Source organism: Anarrhichthys ocellatus, unplaced genomic scaffold (genome assembly GCF_004355925.1).
Source record: "Anarrhichthys ocellatus isolate YVR2014 unplaced genomic scaffold, GSC_Weel_1.0 scaffold4, whole genome shotgun sequence".
Classification (NCBI taxonomy): Eukaryota; Metazoa; Chordata; class Actinopteri; order Perciformes; family Anarhichadidae; genus Anarrhichthys; species Anarrhichthys ocellatus.
In genome coordinates, this window is record NW_022280034.1 from 12890754 (window position 1) to 12906021 (window position 15268).

At 43.0% G+C, this 15268-nt stretch overlaps 1 protein-coding gene across 4 annotated transcripts; it reads left to right on the top strand.

The window, feature by feature from the left end:
- The first annotated feature begins 4619 nt into the window (after nt 1-4619).
- cdc42ep1a (CDC42 effector protein (Rho GTPase binding) 1a) lies at nt 4620-15134 on the top strand. 4 transcript variants are annotated; one of them, XM_031843778.1, is made up of 4 exons: nt 4620-4744; nt 8792-8903; nt 11253-12250; nt 13131-15134. In XM_031843778.1, the coding sequence occupies exons 3-4, from the start codon at nt 11779-11781 to the stop codon at nt 13835-13837; spliced, it is 1179 nt and encodes a 392-aa protein (XP_031699638.1). In that variant the 5' UTR covers nt 4620-4744; nt 8792-8903; nt 11253-11778; the 3' UTR covers nt 13838-15134. The 4 variants fall into 4 exon arrangements, with proteins under 4 accessions (XP_031699638.1, XP_031699640.1, XP_031699639.1 ...); XM_031843779.1 differs by lacking the exon at nt 4620-4744 and adding an exon at nt 4751-6272; XM_031843780.1 differs by lacking the exon at nt 8792-8903.
- Nucleotides 15135-15268: the final 134 nt, after the last annotated feature.

Sequence of the window (15268 nt, forward strand, 5' to 3'; positions counted from 1 at the left end):
TAAATTTGAAATCTTGCCTCCCTTTGGAGACCCAGCTCTGAACGGCGTCCAAAAACTTATGAGCTTTTTTGAACAAATAGCTGACATGCCTCAGAACAGAGGTTGTTTATCTTGGGATGGAGTGAAGGGGGAGAGAGAGGAGGGATGCAAGGAAAGCCTGGGAGAGAGAGGAGGGGGAAACAGGAACAGAGAGATGGACAGGAGGATTTCAGCAGATTGTGCAAAAGGAATAAAAGGGAGGCAGAAGAGAGAGGAGATGCTTGGGAAAGCGGGCTGTTAAAAAAAAAAAAGAAAAAAAAGAGTTTCGGCAGATCTACCAAAAATATATTTTCCTTCTGAAACTCAATGCAACAATCAAGACAACGGGTCCAAACTGAGATTTAATGTAAGAATACATCTACTTGAGTGTGAAGCCAAGACATGTGAAACAGTGCCTCAAACACAAGTCAGTCACAAAGTGGTTTAGAAAGAGAGCAGAGGACCGGACAACACCATGGAGTCTGCAGGAGAGTTAGTGACGGACAGAAGAAGAAACAATACACGAGTGTCAGCCTCCACACTCGTCTACAATTGTACAAAACACAATTTATTCTTGTATCTTAAAAAAAGGTTTTCAGGCTGACGTGCTGACATCAATGCAGATAACATATCAACTCAGATAACAGCATTCAAAAAGCATGACTAACAACAGGCAGATTTCAACAAGAGAGTCACTGAAACAACAGGACTTTGGATCATTTACTCAATAAACACCTCTATTATCAAGGCAACCTTAAAAGCTCCCCACGAGTAATGAATCAGGCACCCAAACATGTTCACATTACAAGGTTAGATTGAGTCCATCATTGAACCAAGGCCAATTACAGAAAGTAAGGGAAACATTGTCCATCTATCTCTTAGAATGTTGCACCTTAAAATCTACAAGAAGAAAGTACAGCGCGACCATCTAAAAACACATTGTCAAAGCTTCACCCTGTAAAGTTGTTATGGCTAGCATGTTAGCAAACACATCACACGTCTATATCCAGCAGACACGTAGCCACATTAGCATTCAATGTGAGATGTGTCTCAGCCACCTGACCAATGCTAGTCCAATATTAACTCGGCCGTTTTGGTCTCCACCGACTCCTGAGGGAATTAACAGACTCTTTAGCTGCTAAATGCTTCACTGTGTTCACCAGCTGGTCGTTAAGCAGATTTTTTAATTTTGGCTGAAAGCATCTGGCGGTTGGAAACGACACTGGTGAGAGCGGTGAGACTGAACCAAATCAGTAAAGGTATAAAAACCAAAACAATGAGCTTGAAGGCTGAGGGGAACTGCTGAGTCATTGGATTGTGACGTTCATCACTACGAGACACCTCCATTGTTAAGACAAAAACATTGAGAACAGCAGCTTTAAAGCACACGACTGGTGTCTATTCTATATTTTTCTTATTGTCAGAAAGTCCCAAGTGTCTCTCAAAATGTTGTGACTTCACTACTCTGTGGCTCTCAGCCCCAAAACCATTGTTCCCTACTGAGGATGTTAATCAGATAAACTAATAGGTTTGTTTTTTTAGCAAACGTAACTCAAAAAGGAGTGCATTGTGCATTTGTTGGGAACTATTTTCAGCTGGGGATTAATACACCAATTGGTGCTTTCGTGAGTATTTACAGCTGACCCAAAATACTAGTGCCATGCATGTTAATGGTAATGAGAGAACATGTCCACCAGGGCATCAGTGTCTCTGATCAATGTGTTTTTAGTCATTTTTGGACAACAAGAGGTTGTCCATTGATAGAGAGGAATAAGCAGGCTGTTGATACACAAACAGTAGTTGTCAGAAGAATCAGTTCCATATTTTGTGTATTTTCTGCCTTCTTCTTTGAACTAGACAGACATATTTATGTATCGTGTTAGCTGTTTACTTGCATTCTGAAGGTGTGAGTCTGCGGTTATCATGTGGAATGCTTTAACGAGAACTGGTGTAAACCAGTCCAAAAATGTGATTTTCTGTAAGAAAAAGGAGCTTGTTGATTCTGACTGGAAACTGGGTGGCATTTTTTTTTTTTTGGGACACCTGAGCCAAAAAGCCAGGAGATTTGGTGAACAAATATCCACAGTGAATGTCTCTGAACCTGCCAAAAGCACGGTGAAGCCTGGCCGTGCCAGCGCCAGCCCTCCATAGAAGTGTGGGCATAGAGAAGTGGAGACAAGACAGCCAAATACAGACACACACGGGCATGGAATGCAGACACACACACATACACACATACACACACCCACACACACACACACACACACTTATCCTCAGATGCCCTCTGGTATCGTATATAGAGGTGTGTATTAAACTGTCTTTGCTTAAAGGACATATTAACTTAATAACAGACGAACAGTGCAGAACATTCCCCCAAAATAACATCAGAATTAAATCAGTGTGAGATATTGTTCAAGTGGAGGAATGAACAGAGAGACACTGTGGAGACTGTGAGGTAAACCTACTGATTGAACACGATCGGTTTCAAATGCAGCAAAGCGGCCTGATTGGATGGATTATAGTAACACGTTAATGCTCTGGGCCAATCAGGAAGAAGTATACTGGATTCATTCTTAAACGTCCTGTAAAATACGTGGATATTTATTTTCCACATATTTTTGAATATGAACCAATCAAGCAAAGTATTTTTAAACGTGAGTTAACAGAGAACGACTTAATTCTCGTGAGATGAGGAAGGGTGTTGTCTGAAACAGTGAACGATGGCGGCTTTCCAGCTAGTGTGTTATTGTGTTCACTTCCGCCTCCCTACGTGAGTTCCTCAGTGTGTGTGTTTGTGTGTTTGTGTAAGTGTGGTACCAAGGGAGAAGTGTCATGTGGCCGCGGTGTCATGGGTGGCGGTGTATGTTGGCAGACTTACAGGCCACCTCGGAGCTTTAATGACCTGTTAGGAGCCTTTGAGGACGGCGTAAGGATGCTTCTGTTCCTGTTGATAAGACACTGTTTCCTGTTGGACAGGTCAGCGTCGGATACATGAGGTGTACGCTTTATGGGACTACAGCTCTAACAGCCGATCGCTGAGGTTTGGATGTATAGCTTTGCTGCAGTCAGTCAAGGAGCAGTTCATTTAACTGAAGTTGAATCTGGTGACATTAAACTGTAAACCCTATCAACTGTTACCTCAACAGTATAAACTTTAAAGGAGGTCTGGAGTAGAGGAAAATCCACTCATCCCTCCGATGTAAACGCTATAATGTGGATTCACCGTGTTTGCTCAAATGGAATTCATGAATGAATCATGAATGGAGTGAAATACAAACTGTATTATAAACAGCAGATAGTTTGCCGTTTGTCCAGTGACTCACTAGATTCAACTCTGGTTTCCTTTTTAGTTGAATCATCACAAACATGAGCCAACTGACGTCATGTTTTTCAGGGTTTTAAGGGATAAAAGTTTTCAAAGAGTGACATGGAAACATTGTCAACAGACAATTTTCAGCCTCCATTGTGAGGAAAACCTGGAATTATTATTATTTTTTTTACAGGTTTTAAAACACAAATATGTATCGGCCTACAAATCCACATCCCCCATGTGTTGGTTACAATTTGACAGTAGGCCAATCTGTATCAACACAGACAATCACTGAGAAAACATATAACTATTATATTCATGAGGCTATTATGTTATAGGCTATCTAATTTATATGCAATACACGGAGGATTAAAGTAATATTTATACATTTTGGTAAATATTTATTTGGTTTCTTGCTGAGAGGCAAACAAGAAGAACAATAACACCTTCAGATCTGACAATTAGATATGAAGCTAGAACCAGGGAAGAATTAGATTAGCTTTGACTGAGTTATAAGATATAACCTGCTGGTAGGAAGAAGTTGCCTTTGGACAGAGCTAGCTGTTTCCCCGATGCCATTCTTTATGGTACGCTAAGCTAACGTCTCTTAGCTGTAGCTTAAAAAAAATGTAAAAACAGAATGATATCAATACTTTGTGTACCTTAACTTTCTGCAAAAAAAGAAGAAAAAAAAAACGTATTTTCCAATAAATGACAACTGCATGCTCATACTATCAGCAGATGATTGGTTATATTAAAAGCTACTGTTATATTTGTGTTAGTTTAAGGCACATACAAGCCACAAGTGAAGGTCAGACACATTAGATTTAGGTTTAAATGGAGTCACATTAACATGTGGGTAGTTAAACATTAAGCAGGCAAACTGAGTCACCATGATAAAAAAGTCAGAATTATGTATTTCCCTCTTGCTAAAAAGTCAGCAGATACTCAGCTGATCGAGTCTGATGATCAGCACTTGACAGGTTGGCACTCTCTTGAGCAAAGCGTCATTTCAACCCACACATGTGTCTTTTTATGGAGCATCAGAAAGTGTTCACATTTGATATGAGAGCCATGTTACAGCGCCACCTACTTTTGGCTGCAGACGCAATGTTTACTTTTCGCTTGAACCCGTGTTGACAAGGCGCGCGGTATAGAGCCATCAAGCTGAAGTGTGAGGTGTGGGAGTTCCCGGCGGGGCTCTCTGATGGTTTCATTGGTGTTTGACCGACGGCCCGCCCCCCTTTCCTCATCCTCCGCGCTGCACCGCTCAGCACACCCGGCGCACTAGCGGGACAGTCCGGCGGCACCACCAGCTCCCTCGGACCGCACGAAGCTGAAATACATTCCTAATGGAAAGATAATTTAACCGGACCCAAGCAGTCTCCTTGCTCTTAGTGTCGCAGTTTCCGCGGGGTGAGTTAATGTTATATTATATTCATATGAGGTGAAATAACTCCATAATGTTCTCAAAAAGAGTCTGTAAAATTCAGTGATAAGTTAACGAGGACTTTATGGTACTTTCACATTGAATGTTATCACATTCATTTAGAGACTTTGAGAAAGTTTGCAGTAAGTAAGTGCACTGAATGTGTTGGAACTTTTTTTGGTGCATATGAAAAGTTTATCGGTACAATGTAATTTCATCATCCAGGGTCTATTTTATATTTTATATTTATTATATCTATTTTATATTTTTATTAAGTATATTCTATAATATCCTATAATATTTCAAAAACATTCCTTACATTTGACTGTGATATTTGTATTGTATCCTAGATAAGTATTGTTTGTAGAGGGAATAACAAAAATAACAACTTTTGATATAAATGCATATTTTGTGATTAATTATTGGCAATGCTGCTTGTTTTTTCCTATGCTTAAGATATGGATGAATTAAAAGGTGCTGAGGGGGAAAAAGCCTCCTGCTGACCAGAGAAAGAAAGCAAACATATTAGGTCTATAGTTTCAGATAAGGCGATACCATTAAGTATTGTAAAAATGTTGACTGAGACCAAGCTGTTATCAGACATGCTGTTAATGGTCATACTGTAAGTTGTTTTTAGTGTTGCGAGAGTCTCAGGTGTCTGACGTGAAACTCAATCCGCTCCGCTCTGTGTTTATATTCAGCAGCAGCAGCATATTCTTGGTCAGAATAAACTCTGCCACTGCTTTGATTTTTGTTTTTGTCGCTCTGCCGTACAATTACAGCAGTTGCACGACACAACCCGTCAATTTTTCAATACATGTCAAACAATGACGGGGGTGAAGTTGAAGTTGGTGGCCTTGAGGTGCTTTAATTACGGAGACAAACGGGCCGCGCAGTGTTGGACTCATTACAAGCTGGGGGCAGTGGCCTCTGACCCCTACAACCTGCCAGCGAGCCAACAGGGTCACCGTGTGAAATACAACACACACACACACACGCACACAAACATTGATTAAAGAGCCTGTTGGCCTGCTAAAGCCCGTCAATAAAGCTTATCAATAAAGAAAGCTAGTCAGCTTCAGTGATAATAACACAAAATCCAATACATGCAACTGATGAGCCTTACTGTGGAGCGGTGCACTCTGTGACCTTTCCATGTTTAACCGGCTCTGTAATTCCCCCAGTTAGTCTCCCCAGAGTAGGCGTGCAGTATATCCTCCTCGAGTACATGCTTTGATATTTCTAAGTTCGGCCTCCTGTATACGCACTCAGCTCAGCCAGCAGCAGATGACTAACACATGCATGTAATATGTTTCCTGTACATCCCCCTCATATGATTTACTCTAATGATACAGTACTTGATGAAGTAAATGAGTGCAGACATCCCCCCCGTGGTTTTCCTGCTCATTTTTTTTCCAACATTTACAACATAGTTCAACATTCCTCTGAGGGTGGCCTTTTGTGACCTTTGGGTGTCATTGACGCAACCAACCATAAAGGGGTTTAGGTGCAGAGGTGAGAACTCAGAATCCAGCTGCTGTATTTGTTTTCACACCACATGCTTTTTTTTTTTTTGCCACACATAATGATGATGTTGGGAAAACCGCTAAATCACGGTCTGCCAAATGGCCACAACTCACTCGTCTAACAAGATGGTCCAACATCCCCCCGGTAGAGGAATACGCCAAGTTTTTCTCATCTCATTAACACACTTAAAAAGTCACTATTTAGCATCTCACTTCAGATATTTTAGGATACAGATGTTAGTTGACATGTGAGGACATTTTTGACCAAGCCACCATGATTTTTAAACAGCTCATGTCTGGCTGCTGTCCAAAATTTGACTGCATGTGAACTTTTCCGATGATGATTGATGTAAACGGCTATGAAGCTATAGCTGTTCTCCCTGAAACTATACAACATGAAACTCTCTTGTAGAGCCAAATTAATACTGGATTTCTCAGGCTAATATCAATCTTTGACAGTTAAAAAAATACAAAATATCAGCTAATTTCTTGCCGAGGGGTATAGAAGAAAAGATCAAAATCACTCTCATGTCTGTACACGAAATATGTAGCGACAGCTAGTTAGCTTAGCTTAGCACAAAGACTAGAAACAGGGTAAAACAGCTGTCCAAAAGTAACAAAAATCCATCTCTAAAGAAATATTTTAGCAGATATAGCTCTGTCAGCATCTTTAAAGCTCACTAATTAACATGATATCTTGTTTCCCAGTGTTTCCAGTCTTTGTGCTAAGCTAAACCAGCTGCTGGACGTAGCTTCATATTTATCGCACAGATCTGAACGTAAGCTAGTGTGTATCATCTCATAAACTCTCAGCAATCAATCGTATTTTACAAAACGTCAAACTATTCCTTTAAAGACTTGTGGCTACAGAGCCGGACATATACTATCAGTCATGTACATGCGTCAGTCTGGCTGCAGTGTCTATGTTCTATGCTCTCATCACTTAACAGTTAAACTGACCTAAAGCCTCCTTTATAGACCTATAATGAAGAGAAAGGGGGGGGGGGATGTGCATGTGTGAGCAGAAGCAAGGGAGAAGAAAAGAAGAAATAGAGTTTATGTATGAGCGCAGAAGAGATATAAACTGAGAGAGAGAGGCAACAAAGAGGACAAATTGGGACTGCCGGTTCCAGCAGATGCAGGAAGCAGAGAGCCTCGGAGAGTATGGATATTTGTTGGAGCATGGAAATGTTTTCTTGGCTGAGGAGGAAGTGTAGCCGTGTTTTGCTTGGATTCAGGCTGAGCGTGGACGGGGAAAATAGGAGCGTAATTGAAAGTCAAAGAGTGAGACCGAAAAATGTGGCCTTATCTTGTATGTTTGTTCACCTGGTTAGCGGGGTTAGTGAGTGAAGGACATGAGAAGAGAGAGGGGGGAAGACCCGCCATGAAACACAAAGTCCATCACGGAAAACAATAGCAGAGTAAACATTTTTGAGTTAAAGTCATCAAAAGTGAGATGAATGAGGGTGTGTGTGGGCCCAGCAGCTGTTTTAGACAAGCTTTTTCAGCCTCCCTGAGTCAGCCAAGACGCATCAAAGAGAGGCAGGACAGTAGAAGAAGAAAATGAAGATAAAACAGGGACAGAAAAAGAGAAAGGAAAACAAGGGAAGGAGAAGAGGAAAGAGAGGAGCACATTCAGAATGAGTGTAAAGTGAGTATAAAAGGAAGAGAGCAGACAAAAGGAGACACAGTTAACGAGAAGGCAAGAAACAGTAGAAGAAATGGAAAAGAGAGGAGAGCGGAAGAACTGAGCGAAGCAGAAAGGGAAACAGAAAGGGTGAGGAGGAGAGGAGAAGAGAGAATGACAGAAAAAAAAGAGATGGTTCAGACCCAAACGTGGTTTCAATCAGCGCCGAGTTTGGGAAGAAGGATGTTTGATGGTCGTAATCGAGAGAGAGACTCCACCGACCGATGCTCGGCTCAGGAATGTGTTCGTACAAACACACACACACACGGCTCCTATTAGACTGTGGTTACTCTGGTTTATATCCAGCAAAGCCACCTCAAGCAAATACTGTACGTAGTGACATGGAAATATTTTATTGAGCCCTGCACCAAAATCCCCTGAATGGTGAGTTGCCCGAGGAAAACAACTCGGAGGTGCAGCAGAAAGACGGACTAAGCAGAAGTTTTAATGCAATAATGCATTTTTTATCACTAACTGGTGGTGTAACAGAAAAGAGTTTCCCCATCAACAGTGATTGAGTCCTGGTCCACTGATGTTTCGTTTCCGGGTATTGAAGTATCCACAGTTTTCTCTCTCACCACCTCTGAGATATCTGTGCAGATTTGTCTGGGACAGCGTTGAAAAAGAGCTTATTCATTGCTTAATTTTTCTCGGCATCCGTTCCTGTCATCTTTATGCCCAATTTTGCCATCCTCTCCCTTCACTCCATTTTTGTGAAAATGAAACCTAATATTCGTCACTTCTCACCCTTCCTTGCTTCAGCTTGAATTGACTCTCTCCCTACCTGAAGCTCACTTTGTATTTGATTTATTCTCTGACAGGAATCAGAACCAGTGGAGCAGCCTACCAGGGCGGTAGCAGCCAGGCCTTGCCCCAAAACAGACGCCCTAGTGGGGGTAACGGAGGAGATGAGGGATTAGGAGATAATCCGGGGTACGTCCAAGTCCCTCCTGTCGAGAGGTCTCTTTATTCTTTTCTGATATCCAACACACAGGCAGGCAGGCTGCTGCTGGGATTACAGAGTTAAACTCATTACCTTTTTAAGACTCAAACTTTTTTGAGGCCATTTTTTATCTGAGGCCTGAGGCTGCTGGCTGCTGTATGTGTGTGACTGTACCAGAGGAGCAAGTGCAAAGAAGGATCACAGAGAGGAGGGATAGAAGCAAATGTATAGGGTCCAGATACATAAGAGGAGTCGGAGCGGGCGACCCCCCTCTGAGCTACGGTCAAAGGTCTTCAACGGGATTACAGGCAAAGACAAAACACCAGAGCTTTCCATAAGCACACAGCCAGAGTAATTAATGGTTTGTATTCCTGTAATACTGCCGGTTATCAATTAGAATGAGGGTTCTCTTGTTCAGCCTTGATGTACAAGACAAACTCCTTCCCTTATTGTGAAAAGCATAGAGCCGTTATGTCTGCGACCGCTGTCCCTGGGGAGTTGTAATCAGAGGTGGCCTGTTGCTTCAGCGTGGTTCATGTAAACGTGCACAAGGTCCCTGCGCGCCCACGCCATCTTAGATTAAACATCACACCTCGGTATACTGGTCCCTGGCGTCCCTTCGTGAGCCTTGATATGGCTCTGCTCAGCGCTGGTATGTGCGGCGCTTCCTCCCTCCTCGCTCCCAGATGCCCCTCTTAAAAAAACGCCAGCCAGGGGAAGTGGAGCGGAGGGCCCTGGGACTGCGGTCAGCAGCAAATTAGAAGGGCTGGCTTGGACCTGACGCAATCCCCATTTCTTGAACCATAGCGGGTCATTAATGAAGCCAGACGGGGCTGTGCATGCGTGGGAGGCCTGCCGACATTGAGCCGCGGCAGTGGAAAGCTTTAAAGAGAACCAGAGGTCCATGTCAGGGCTGCTTCATGCTATCAAAATATTTTAGAATTGGATATCCATTACTCTGCTGGCAAAGAACAACACATGAGAAAAGGCAATTTTGTTTTGTTGCCTTTGTTACCGACTTACGGCGGTATGAAGCTCCAAAGAAAACGGCAAAAGGAAGCAAAAGCTGCCAGTCAAGTAAAAAATATAACAAAATGCATCAATTGATAAGACTATTATTCAAATAATTAAAATGGAGCGTAAAAATGAATACAAATACAAGCTTTACCATCTAAGGACGCTGCAAATAATGTTAATGGAAGATAATATAGGCAGAAATATGGTGTCCAAGAATTCTAATTGACGTTAGCTAGCCTACTTTGTCAGCATTACCTTACCGGCTAAAATGCTTTAGCTACTGTTAAAAAACTTTATACAGTAATGCTACAGAAATTTGAAGTACATGGCTGATTAATGTTACCGGTGCAACAGTTGTATGTAGCTAGCTGAATAGGCTGGTGCTCATTGTATATAGCCTTCAGTTAAGCTAGCTAGCCACACAATTATCTCATTGCTCCACTGACCATAAACACAGAAAACGACAAAAAAAGTCAACGTAAATAGAAATAGTTAAAACAGGGAATAGATAAATGACCAAAAATGGAAACCTAAAAAGTTAAAAAATTAATTTAGCCATTGAAAGATACATTTTTACAAATTTAACTTTTATTTAACGTTTTAATTTATTTCATTAACATATTGTAGGTGAGGAAAAAAGTATACAAAGCATTTCTCTTTTTTTTTTACCAACTTATTGGAGATAAAAAAAAGTACATGACGGGTTCTTTTCACACTCAATTTTAATTGTAGTATAATTAATTAACTAAGTACATTTTTGAGTTGTCTGATCATCTTTTACTGCGTTTCGACTGGCAGTCTAGTAGGCTACAGTGAAGTAGCAGCAGGGATTTTCTTATCAGGAAATTTATATTATCTCTTCCCGTCTCGCTGAGCATACTTTGCCTGTTTGTAAACACATCTAAGCCTGTTGAATGAGCGCTGCTGCTTGGCTTCCAAAGCGTGATAAGTGTTTTCAGTGAAAGGTAAAATGAACTTTGTGTAACCTTCATGCCAGACAAAGCAGGACAAAATGGATGCAGGAATTCCTTGAAAGTCCACCCATTTTATGGACAAAAGGCAGTCTTTGGTTTTTGCACAGAGGAGTGACTGTGGTCTAAATTTAGATGGTTCCAGACCAGCGGACCTTTGGAATCCTAAAAAAACCTGCGGAAAGACAGATCTAGTTGACGTACAGCATTCAGAATAGCAACGCACCGTTGTCTCTCCCTTAGTCTCAACGTCCACAGAAAAAACTGCAAATGTCATCCCTCAAAATCAAGTTCATCCCCGTCTGCATTTTAAAGATAGATGCTTTTTTCCCCTGTTTTTACTCTCAATAGATGGTTCCGTGGTGCGGCCGCAGAACCGTTTGCAGCTGGACTCAGACCTATTTCTGAGCTGATGTCGACTAAGCCAAAGCCCAAGGCAAGCGGGGGGAAACCAGGCGACCTGACCGCACTCCAACTGGTCCGGCTTCTTCCAGGAACACAACTGCACAGTGTTCTCCCCAATTTATGGCTGTTTAATTCAGCCAGCTATGCATGACAACGGGCTACGAAGAGGGGGACAGAGTTTGGCTTGCATATGATAAACAGAGATAATATTCCAGTGAACTGTTTGGCGCTGCAGGCCTGGAGTTTAACTTTTCAGAAAATACACAGTTTCAAGATCTTGGATTAAGCTTTCAGAGCTATTTCAGGTCCATACTTTGGACTGCTGAGCTGTCAATACTTTTGACAAAGATCTAAGAGGAGAAAAGTTGACTTTACTTTACTCCGTTTTGCCATTCAGTGGGATTAAAGGCAATTCCAAGCATTGTTTAAAGTTGATTTTTAAGAGATATTAAGCCATTCCCCTCTTGTGATCATGAATCTTCAGGAAAAGTTGTCAGGCCTAAAGGGACTGGTCACACACTCCCACAGCAAGCGCCGCTTTAAAGGCGACCTCACGCTGGACATGATAAGCCCTCCTCTGGGGGACTTCCGCCACACCATGCACGTGGGCCGCGGCGGCGACGTGTTTGGGGACACCTCGTTCCTCAGCAACCATGGCGGCACCGCCAACGGGAACAACGGGGAAACGGCTTCCGTCTCCAGCCCGGACAACAAGATCGGAGCGTTCTTCTCCAGGACGCTCCGACACATCAGGAGGGGCTCCGACAACCGACCCACGGGAGGGTCCAAGGATCTGTCGCCGCCACCTCCCGTCCTTTCTCCCATCATCAAGAACGCCATCTCCCTCCCAAGGCTGGATGTGGACATGCCAAATGGGAGTCCCACTGCCAAAGTGCTCTTCCCTAGTTCTCAAAGCACGCCAGAGGAGGGGAAAAGCTCTTATGGTGAGTTTAAGAAAAGAATAAGGTCAAATGAGTTAACCGGCGTTAACTGGATACCGCAGAGAAGTGGGAACCATCTGGAGAGCCGCAGTGAAACTCATCCATCAGTTAGTACCCAGTAATCTAGACAGATTTGCCCCAGATGTCCTTATGAATCACCTTGGCTCATAATCAGCACGCACTGATAACAAACAGAGATCCAGATAGAGCCGGTAACAAGCTGTCTGAGAGGCTCAAATAAACCTCACACTCATAGCTGATACCTCCCCTGTGTGTGTGGATGTAAGAGTTTTGTGTGCGATGCCATTTCTATCTGAAATCTTCCGACAAAAATCACATAATTCACTCAATTTTGTAGCGATAACTGGAGCTACTTCCCTCTCCAGTAATTGTGCATTAGGACACATGGATGGGGAGGGTCTGCTGGGTTTTCATCCAACCAAATCCTCCACAATCTGGCTTCTTGCATTCTGGTTTAAGTGTGTTAATCTGTGAAGTCAGACGCTGTTTTCTTTGGGTGGTACGAAAAACCCTCCAGACTCTCGGCCCTTCACGGGCTGGCACCGAGAGGTGCGGCGGTAATTTTAGCCGCTTGGGTCATCAGTGCGCGAGTGTGTGACTTGTTAAGCGATCTGGCAGGGTCGGGCAGATGATTCACTGTTCACACAGCGGAACAACTCAGCACTTTTCAGGCTGGGGTTTGCCGGCCTGTCATCATCAGACAGGATGTTCTCCGATGGGTGCACGCTGCCCCCTGTTGGACCCGTATGATAAACCATCATAATCTGAAATATATTTAGTGTTTGACATAATACATAACTTGTATATATAAAAAATACCTCCTACAGATTTGTGTGTATTGACATCTGTGTCTTCTCCTCAGGTCTCGAGTCTGGTTTCGTCACTCTGCCTCGTCTCTCCCGCTCTGAGCGTCAGCAGCCGTCCATCTCCCTCCCTACTTCCTGCTCCCCTCACGTCCACCGCGGCTCTCTGACCGACCCCACTGATGCCATCTTGTCCACCTGCTCCGCCTCCATCATGACCTTTGACCCCAAACCCACCTACTCCGACTCCCTCCCCTCCCTCACGTCTTTGGACACCTTCACCTTTGACCTCGGCCCCTCCCTCATGAGCGAGGTGTTCGGCCTGATCGACGGCCACCACCCGGAGGAGCGCGGCCACACCTGGGAGGGAGAGGAGGCGGGGTCGGCGTGCGGGTTGACCAATGAGGGGTCAGAGATGGACTCGGCTACTATCTCATACGTGGACTCCCTGCTGAGGGAGGACTGCGGGGGCAGGAAGAGCCCGCATGGGGCCGAGTGGGAGGAAGAGGAGGCGAACGGAGTCGGGCTTTCTGATAAAGTACCTGAAGTGGCGATGGGGTCCCCTGAACGAGGGAGGTTGGGGCTAGGGATGGAGAGCGAGCGGTTTCAGAGCGCCACAGATGTGCTCGCACGCCACTACGGCGTCAGCCACTCGAAGGGACGGAGCAGGATGGAGGTTGCAGATTCAGAGATGATGACCATCAGCCAGCCCAAGAACAAAATGTCCTACAGTTACATGGACGACGAGGATGAAATCAAAGTCTGAGTGTAGATGTTTTGACACTACGAAACTGTCTCTGATGTATGATTTCTCTGTAATTCCAATCAAATCAATCATCTAAAATCTTGTTGTGGTCAACAAGGCTGGCTCTTTTGACAGGATGACCATGAAAACTACAACCCAGTATGCTTCGCATTGGATGCTTTACTTTTACACAATCACGCTTCAAGGATGTACAGTTTTAACGCAGAACTGTCGCTGAATCGAATGAAAGACTCAATGCAGAGAGGGAGAATGCTTTTTTTTTTTTTTAAATGATAGGTCGAAACTTAAAAAAGGACTGAAACAAAGAGGAGGCATTGGAAAGCGAGGATGTGCCAGAGAATGTAGATGTAGAGATCGTCACAAAGGAACCGCCAACACAATACACAATGTAGACGTTACGAAGCCTGTCATTCAGTGTGGCTACAGCCTTTGTGCCAAATGGGCATTTTGATAGCTTGGACAGTTTTCATGATGTTTCAGGAAAATTTTGGGTCCGTTTCAGATTTTATAATGGGTGTGTATTGCACAGAATGTTCGGCGCTAGAGTGATGGAGCGGAGCATGAAAAGTATTCTCATAAGTATCCATTTTAGCATCAGTAACTGCAATATAAAGGAAGGGATGCAACGGTAAAAACCTTTCACTTGTATTGAACACTAAGAGGGAGAGAAAGTAAAGTCACACACAACTACTAGTTTGAAATATAACACAATTAAGTCCAACGTCTAAGTCAAATATGCAGGATAAGTAGGACTATATTCACTTTACTGATTAAATTAGTTGCTTTTTTGGACAGAAATATAGTTTTCTATTTTTATTTTTTCTTGGTTTAAAAGTTATTTTCCTCTTTTTTTTCATGTCATAAACTAAAATACAAACAAATACACACGAGCATGTTCAAACAGAATTGGTAAAAAAAAAAAAAAGACCTCCTATGATGGACAACAGCCCCTTTTTATTCAGATGACGTAAACCTGCCGAGTAAATATTCCACAGGTGACCACCTCCCTTTGCAGATGAAGGCCATGTGATGCGGCTGAAAGCTGTGGAAGAAACCCAATAAGTAGACCGTGAGTTATGAATTCAAACTGATGAATTTACCAGTGCAAATACCAGTTTACATTAATTATAGATAAGTCTTTATCATCATTATATGTGGATCTGCTTTCTACCCAGTTTTCTACATTTCAAAAAGAAATCTTTTGTTTTGATCAATAATTCACGTAAGGTGCTCTTTAACAGATACGGTTATGTTATAAAATGTTATTGTGAGCTATAAAGTGTATTTTCTGCTTGTACTTTTTGTGAACCTAATATGTTCTGCAGCAGTCTGAGAGAGAAAGACCACCAGCGGGTTGTTCAATGAAACACTTTCCTTTGACTTCTCCGACGCACACACACACACACACACACACACACACACACACACACA

Bases quoted from the DNA above. Each gene is read 5' to 3' on its own strand.
- cdc42ep1a (XM_031843778.1), top strand. From the start codon at position 11,779: ATGAATCTTCAGGAAAAGTTGTCAGGCCTAAAGGGACTGGTCACACAC. The intron at 12,251-13,130 runs GTGAGTTTAAGA...TCTTCTCCTCAG, and splicing joins GGAGGGGAAAAGCTCTTATG to GTCTCGAGTCTGGTTTCGTC.